The 8,540-nt window shown below is 38.4% G+C and overlaps 2 protein-coding genes across 2 annotated transcripts; both read right to left on the bottom strand.

Annotated features, from left to right (window-relative positions):
• Window positions 1–6: 6 nt before the first annotated feature.
• Window positions 7–2,693, bottom strand: LOC120859442 (myosin-1-like; the record flags this gene model as incomplete). Its single annotated transcript, XM_040235549.1, has 5 exons — window positions 2,618–2,693; window positions 2,334–2,364; window positions 398–641; window positions 155–298; window positions 7–50 (listed from the first exon to the last, which is right to left on the bottom strand). Coding segments are annotated over exons 3-5 (392 nt in total), but the record flags the coding sequence as incomplete, so codon positions are not given.
• Window positions 2,694–5,197: 2,504 nt separating this feature from the next.
• Window positions 5,198–8,534, bottom strand: LOC120859441 (myosin-8). The gene is made up of 6 exons (XM_040235548.1): window positions 8,469–8,534; window positions 7,808–7,933; window positions 7,548–7,718; window positions 7,360–7,464; window positions 7,144–7,239; window positions 5,198–5,482 (listed from the first exon to the last, which is right to left on the bottom strand). The coding sequence occupies exons 2-6, from the start codon at window positions 7,868–7,870 to the stop codon at window positions 5,330–5,332; spliced, it is 588 nt and encodes a 195-aa protein (XP_040091482.1). The 5' UTR covers window positions 7,871–7,933; window positions 8,469–8,534; the 3' UTR covers window positions 5,198–5,329.
• Window positions 8,535–8,540: the final 6 nt, after the last annotated feature.

The raw sequence follows: 8,540 nt of genomic DNA, 5'->3' as shown, positions 1-8,540 counted from the left end.
GGCAGCCACTTGTAGGGGTTGACGGTGACGCAGAAGAGGCCTGAGTAAGTCTGCACCATAAAAAAAAGGAATATAATTGTTTCATGAGGACATTAATACTGGTTTTCAAAATGTTAACTGTCTGCATGAACAGAGTCCATGAGAACAAACTCACATAGATCATCCAGGCTGCATAACGCTCTTTGAGGTTGTACAGCACAGCGGGCTCGTGCAGGTGGGTCATCATGGCCATGTCCTCGATCTTGTCAAACTTGGGAGGGTTCATGGGGAAGACTTGGTCTTCTTTCACAGTTACTGTCTGTCAAGTCAAACAGGAGGAGCCAGGTCAGTAAAGAAGTGTCGGCTCTCCTAACGGGCAGTGGGGCCCCATCGCGTCCCCTCCAGATGCTCTACTCACCGCCCCAGCTTCGGTCTTGGCTGTCACCTTCCCTCCTTCCCTGCTCTGCACGGTCGCTTTCACGAAGGACTCCTTAGGGTCCACTACGAAGACTGAGGTCTTGGCGTCAAAAGGCTTATTCTGGGCCTCAATGCGCTCCTTTTCAGACTTTCGGAGGTAAGGAGCAGCCTCCCCAAAAACAGCCATTTCCTGGTCTGAACTCATGGCTGCAGTTTATTGATGGCAGCCCAATCAAAGACTCTGCCTGGCAGAGGAAGAAAACATATTACAGAAATTCAGAAACTGGATCATTAGATTCATGTTTAAAAAGAAAAAAAAAACCCAACCTTATTCCTTGACAAGTTGAGCACTAGCATCTTGTTGGGTATGACTACCTCCCTGGCTTGGCTGGAGGTAAAATGTCAGCCTCTGTGTTCTGTACCACTGCTGACAGATACTCAATTTGGCAAGAGACTGTTGGTTCTGGCGTATCTTCTATATGATATTATAATTCCTTTCTCTGTTTCTTTTGCATAAAAGAAAGCCCCTATCATCAGCTTATACAGACACAGTGCTAAGACGACAGCAGGATTTCTCGAGCTCTTTCACCTGTAGTTCTTGTCTTCCAATCAGATTACAGGGGCCTTGGAGACTGGGAATATGTTCCTTTTACAGCGTCCTTCACACCTCTTAGAACACATGCTGGGTGTAGGTAAGGACCAGAGTTGGCTTTATAACTTAAAAGATCAATACAACTATGTTGCTAAAGTTATATGAACTATTTAGTGCATGGTGAAAACCTTTTCATTATAGATTTGGAATTTACAAGGACCACCTAATAATAAAGGAAAGCATAAATGTGAGGGGCTTTGTTTTGCATTGTTCAGTTAAAAATATCCTGTTTTTACATCCACTACTCTTGTTCCTGTGCCATAATTTGGAGAAATCAGCTTCTTCACCTGTCTTTAGTATTTCTCAAAGACATTAGTTATTACTTAAGTTTTCTTGCTTTATTACTAGTATTCTCATAAAAATTTCAGGAAATTTTTCTTTTCAAAATCTGTCTCTTGTCACTTTTTCATTAATCCTGTCAATAAGGATCATATATAACCTATTTTATAATTTTTAAAAAGATATTTTATTGAGAAAAACTCAAAGCACTTGAGTAGTCTTCTCAGTATGTTTCTATTTAAACCACAGTGGTTTGGATAGCACAGTTAAAATCCTTTGTCTAGACTTTCCTGGCAGTGCAGTGGTTGGGACTTCGCCTTCCAGTGCAGGGGATGCAGGTTTGATCCCTGGTTGGGGAACTAAGATGCCAAATGCCTCGGGACCAAAAACCCAAAGCATGAAACTGAAGCAATATTGTAACAAATTCATTAAGACTTTAAAAATGGTCCACAGCAAAACATATTTTTAAAAAATCCTTTGTCCTACTAAAAATGCTCACAATCATTTTTCGTATCATATATTTTTTAAAATGTTCATTTTACAGAGTGTGAAACAGTACGCAGATTTCAACCACTTTTCCAAGTCAAAGATTCACTTCATTTTATTAATCCAGTAACACTGCATCTCAAGGGTTTTTTATATTATATACAGTGGTAAGAGCTGTAGTATAGGATAGGACATTTACATTTTCTCTGTAAATGAGCAATAATGGTGTGAAATGCTGTGTTGCATATTGTAATTGAATTATTTAAAAGATAATCTGCAATGCTGGAAATAGAAAAAACAATGTACCTAAAAACTCCTGAAGCATTGTATTTATTGCAAAAGATACTGATTAATGAGAACCAGTTTCTAAATTCTCCCTCTGAGTTTTTCAGGGAAGCATGAACAGCCATGAAATCGAAATGCTTTTATTTTGTAGCCCTTTCCCTCAACCACTTTCCAAACCACTGCAGAAGGCTTCCTACACCTTGCAAGGAATGAGAAAAACAAGCCAGTGCCTTACCTTGGAGATGTAACCTTGAAGTGGGTCAGAACTGTAAGAAAAAGAGCAAATGTCCTCTGATTAAATGTGAACAGTTCCCAACAGTAGCAAGAATGATTCTGAATTGAGAAGCAGGAAATGACTGGGAACACCAAAACATCTAATTAAAATTGCTGCGGAGTAAGTTGGTGCTTCGCTGGAAGGGCTCCCAGGGGCAGCAGGAGCCAGGATGTGTGGCATGCATGCGGGCAGCCAGGCATCCCTGCTGGCCCTTCAGACAGAGCCCTGTCCTCACACACACTTACCTTGAAGCTTTATGAGGAAAGACAAGTCATACTCATCCCCAGGGTACTTTTATAGGGTCAAATATGGAAAACACGTCGCCTCCTCCTCTTTCTTAAATCATATTTGGCAAAACGTGTTTTTGGCAATGAAGGTCTCCAAGCATAATTCCCTTCATATTAAAGATGTTTGGATATAATTAGAAGTATTTCCTCTCACATTGGGTTAAGTGTATAAATCAATCTCCTATAAATAAGTTGAGTTGTTGGCAACCTGAAAGTGACTGCCTTTGGAATAATGTAAGGTGTTGTTTCAGAGATAGCTATGAGCTGGATTCCCTGGACTTTGTTGCCTGCTGCTCTTGTATTTCACTGAATCGCCTGTGTGAGTCTTTTCAACTGCCTGCACAATTGCAGATATTATACTAGGGAGGAAAGTTTCTGCTCTTTACCAGAGCATCAGAAAAAGATAGTTTCTCCCAAGAAGCCATGTTTTTTTCTCCCAATTTATTGTACTTTTTCAAGGATGCTTGGAAATTTAATTTTAAAACTTTCTTCATGAAGAGCAGCCAAAGATACACAGCTTCTTTTGTTTCCTTTGGTTAGTCACTTCTGATTCATTGTCAAATCATTTTTGCCAAGCTGGCAAAATAACTTCCCTTCACTTTTATTTTTTATATGTAAGTTGCTTGTGACATCTGTTTTCCTCTGAGAAAGTCACCATAGAAAACAGTAGAAGACAGGGCATTTCTCTGTCTAAATATGTAACATCTGTGACTTCTCTATCAGTTATCCATGGTATATATTTCACATTTTGCTTACAAACAATACTGGTACATTATTTTCTATTTTGATTTTTAATTTAAAAAATTTGGCTTATCGTCTCCATGGTCTTGCATCTCTTATGTCAGCATTGTTTATCTGGGACTGAGACAAAATTTGCTTAATATACCCTGCTTGGCAACCACTCCTGTATTACTGTACTGATATTTCGGTTGATTCAAAGCAAAGAGGCTGCCTTATGAAAGCAGATATCTGGAGATACTGTTTGTAACAGTCACATGATTTTATTGTAATGGACTATCTAACCCCTATTCCTTAGCTCACTAATAATGTAACTGAGATTCCAAGAACAGAAGAGAGTTCACAAATGACACAGCAGCGTAGACACTGGGCACCTGATTTGCAGTCCAGTGTGCTTGCTGGTAACTGAGTAGGTTAAAGCCTTCAGGAAGGGCCTTTGGAGCTGTAAGTCTGAGAGGGGCTTCCCTAGCCTACCCTTTACCTGCGTCGTAACCACAGGTGCATCATTTTGCTTTTTTTTACATACTTTATCAGGAAGATGTTGAGTGTTTTCAGAAAGAGAACATTTTAATAAGGCTCTTAATAGAGTTCTGTGGGAATTTTAAGACAGCCTTTGGACTACTCTGGATAGAGTTTCCAATAAGTAGAAAATAGACGTTGGTTTTGGTCATTACTGCCAAGTTCTGAGGCACGCAAATATTTACAGGTGGTGTGGGAACACAGTGAAAGGGGCCAGGGCAGTGAGAAGTGATTCCATACCCTTCCTGAGCCAGTGTGACAGTGTGAATCCAAATTACCTGTGCAACTACTTCCACAGATATGATTTAGTCAATTCTCTCGCAGGGCCAAGACTGCTGTGCTTTTTATTCAGATGGGAAATCACCATTTAGTCTTTCCTTTGCTTTATGCTGTCCAAGGTTGCATTTTTGGCTATGCATTGCAATTAAATCCAGCTTAAAAAAAATCTTGATTCTCTTGGGAAACTCCTCTAAATAATTCAGGTTGCTACTATATCTAGCTTTTGCACCAAATTCTTATCCTTCTGTGGGTTTAATATACATTTGAATAATTTATTTGGGATCATATTTTATTGATACTTGTAATCATTTATGTTGACTCTTTACATAATTATAGGAGGCTATAAAGTCTGGAAACAGGCTAATAAACAGCCTATTGATATTACATAATATAAAGAATAATATTTTGTCTCCAGACTTTATGGCTTTCATAGAGAGAAAAGTCACATCTCACTGTTTCATATGGTTACCTATTATCCAGCACATATACTATGAATATATTGTATACTGGTATTAATGATGAAAATCTTTCTGCGCTAATAATACCCATACTTGGAATTCCTATTAGCTATGAATTCAAGGAGAATTAGCAAGGGAAATTCATGATACACTTCAGGAGGCACCCCTGTGTGAGAATATAACTAGGGCCATTCCTTGCATAGAAAGTCGCTTCAGCCATGTCTGACTCTTTGCGACTCCATGGACTGTAGCCTGCCAGGCTCCTCTGTCCATGGGATTCTCCAGGCATGAATACTGGAGTGGGTTGCCATTTCTTTCTCCAGGGGATCTTCCTAACTCAGGGACTGAACCCGCATCTCCTGCATTGCAGGCAGATTCTTTACTGCTGAGCCGCCAGGGAAGCCCCAAAGTATGACTATAGACCTAAAATAAAAGCAAGTGCGTAATTACTTCTTAGTGGCAGATCAAATGGGATTGTTTATAGCCTATGATTACTTCAGTTTTGACTTTGCTTCAGGAGAGAAAGAAAAGACCAGTCTAAGGGTATTGCTTATACAGTGCCCTATGCTCTTTATTTCCTTCGCAGTAGGGTAGGATAGATGATAATTACAGAGAAATGACCAAAGACTTCACATTTTGTGCCTCTCTTCAGTCATTCCATAGCATCAGGACACGATCACTCTTCACTGATGATTTTTGTGTGAACCTCCCGGCTCTTCACCCGCAGCTTGTTGACCTGGGACTCAGCAATGTCAGCCCTTTCCTCGGCTTCCTCCAGCTCATGCTGGAGCTTGCGGAATTTAGATAGATTTGTATTGGATTGTTCCTCCTGAGAATAAAAATGGAATTGTAAGGAACGCATACTGAGCATCTTTGTCGACTCTGCAGGCCTAAGGAAAGAAAGGACTTGGCATCTACGAAGTTAGAATACTCAACAGGAGACATTATTATCCTACCACCTCCTGGACTTTGCTTATCATTGAAATTAAGATTTATCTGGGGCTTTATGTTTCATAAAGAATTGCAGCTCTACTTTTGCAACCAAAACAGGGTAACAAATATGTACCACAAGTAACCAAAACATGGTAACAAATATGTACCACAAGTAAAGCAAGAAATAATATAAAAGCAGGAAAGAAGGCAAGGATAAAATCATGCTTGTTAATGCTTGCTGGAAGATGATGACTGTTCGCTTGAGTTAGATATTCTTCATCACTAAGGATGCATTTCTTAATAGCTTCTTTAAGTGGAAATAAATGTTGGATTTTATCATATATTATTTTGGCACATTTCAAAACAATCACTTTTTCCCTCCTACTTTGTATGTAATGATTCTGTTGACAGACTCCTTAATATTAAATAATCCTTACTTTGTAGGAATTAAATATATTTAATCACTGATGGACAATTTCCTTAATAAAGTACGGGTTTCAGTGACTTAGTAATTTATCTTCACTACAACTATACTCATGAATAAAACTGCCTTTAGTATCTTTCCCCACCCCTGTTCTCTTTTGGACAGGTTTTGGTATGAGGGTTATGCGAGCTTCTTAAAATGATTTGGAAAGCTTTTCATCTTTTACCATGCTCTGAAGTGGCTTACATAGCTCAGGGATTATCTGTTCCTTCAAAATTTGAAAGACCTATCTGGAATGAGTTCATTTTCAGAAGTAATTCTGAAATAACTTATTCAGCCAATTTAATAATTTATATTCTCTTATTTAAGATTTCAACCACCTTGATAGATACATAGTTTGCATTTTAAAAAATAATCTTCTTCCTGATATGGTTTGTCCCCTTTCTCATTTGTAATGTTGTGAGTTTTTACTTTCATTCACTTTTTCTTTGATTATATAATTATATTTATTTTTCATTAATTCCCAAGATATTACTGAGATTAGCTGTTGAAAATAAGATATACTAATTCATTCATTTCTATATTACCCTAACAGTACCTCTTCATTATTTTACTATGATTTTTAACTTCTTTATTGGACTGTCAGTTTCTTCACTTATTTTTATTTTTGATTCATAATGAAAGCATATAAAGAAATGAATTGTCCTTCAAGGACAGCTCAGACTACATTCTAGGTTTATAAAAGTCTCATCTTCCTTGAAATTCTATTTACAGTTAAATATTATTCAGTAATTGTGTTTTTATTTCAAGTTAATCCAAAAATTTTTTAGGAAAGTCAGTTTTTTAACATTTAAATGCTTGGAAAATTTTGGTTATATTTTCTCATCACTTTACAACTTTATCACACTAAGGCTAGAGAATGTAGCCTGTATTATTTCTGCTTTGAGATTTTTTGAGGTTTCTTTGTGGATAGAAGGTTAACTTTAAAAATAAAAAAAGTACAAATATTTTTAAGAAGTACTTAGTCTTCTATAATGCAGACAGCTTATTTACTACAAGTAAATAGTAAATCTAATTATTTATGAGTTTTTCTTAACAGAGGACTTTCTTCCCGTTGTCTTAAGAATACTTACAGCCTCCTCAGCTTGTCTCTTGTAAGATTTCACTTTCGCCTGAAGTTTATCTACCAAGTCCTGAAGTCTGAGAATATTTTTCCGATCTTCTTCCGTCTGAAAGATGATAAAAAACCACAGGGTCTTAGTTCAAAAGCACACTACTGTTGTCTCATTACATGGGAGCATTTCCCATATGTGCAAGGAGTGCTTAGCGGATAGAAACTGTCGCTGCACCTGGTAAGTGAGTTCCTTCACCCTCCTCTCATGTTTGCGCAGGCCCTTGACAGCTTCCGCATTGCGCTTCTGCTCACTCTCTACCTCGCCTTCCAGCTCACGCACCTGCAAAGAAGTAGGCGCTTAAGAACTTTGATCCACTAAGGCACTGGGAACAGATGGAAATAGATAGATACTGGGAGACCCACCCTGGCCTCCAGTTTCTGGATCTGCTTCTTCCCGCCCTTCAGGGCCAGCTGCTCAGCCTCGTCCAGACGGTTCTGCAGGTCCTTCACCGTCTGCTCCATGTTCTTCTTCATCCGCTCCAGGTGGGCGCTGGTGTCCTGCTCCTTCTTCAGCTCCTCAGCCATCATGGCTGCCTAATTAGCAGTAAAATAAAACTAGTTGAGAAAGGTGAGACAGCCCATCAAGATTCTAGCGTGACGACCCAGGGTGGCCCTCTGCTCACATCAGTGATGGCCTTCTTGGCTTTCTCTTCTGCGTTGCGAGCTTCCTGGAGAATGTCCTCCATCTCTCCCTGGATTTGCGTGATGTCTGTTTCTAGCTTCTTCTTGGTGTTTATTAGGCTGGTGTTCTGTTTGAAAGTAAGTTATATGCTCTTTTAATCGTGTTACCAAAGTACTTAGTGGTAGCCACTGTTTGAAAAAAATTTCAGATAAAAATTTGGAAGTCAAATGCCCTTGAATATTATTCTGTTATGTAATATAATTAATTAAAATAGAAATGTTATAGAATATTTAGCATCTTCATACATTTCTTATAATTAGACCAAATATCTCTATAATTTTATAACTGCCATTTACCAGTGAAACCACTCACAAGGATAAAATTATAACATGTTCAAGTATTTCTTTTACCACAATAAAAATGTCAATATTGATAGCCAGGGTCAGTAAAGATACTAACACAAAAGAATATGGCAAGTCTTAGAATATTTTAAGAAGTTAATAACTAATAATACATGCAAGATGAAATAGTGAAAGATTTCTCAATAATGCAGTGAAAATTTGGTAGAAGTATAAAACCTGACTGTTATATAAAAAATTCAAGTTTATCTTTTCTGTGACCTAGCCATTTACTGAAAGTGAATTCTTTGTGCTGAATCCCACCTGTGTGTGCAGGAGCTGGACGCGCTCACTGGCATCCAGGAGCTCCTGCTCTGCGATCTTCCTGCTCCGCTC

The sequence above is a fragment of the Oryx dammah genome, unplaced genomic scaffold (genome assembly GCF_014754425.2).
Source record: "Oryx dammah isolate SB20612 unplaced genomic scaffold, SCBI_Odam_1.1 HiC_scaffold_986, whole genome shotgun sequence".
Taxonomy (NCBI): Eukaryota; Metazoa; Chordata; class Mammalia; order Artiodactyla; family Bovidae; genus Oryx; species Oryx dammah.
The sequence above is the reverse complement of the archived record's forward strand: the minus strand, read 5'-3'. Positions and strand labels throughout refer to the sequence as shown.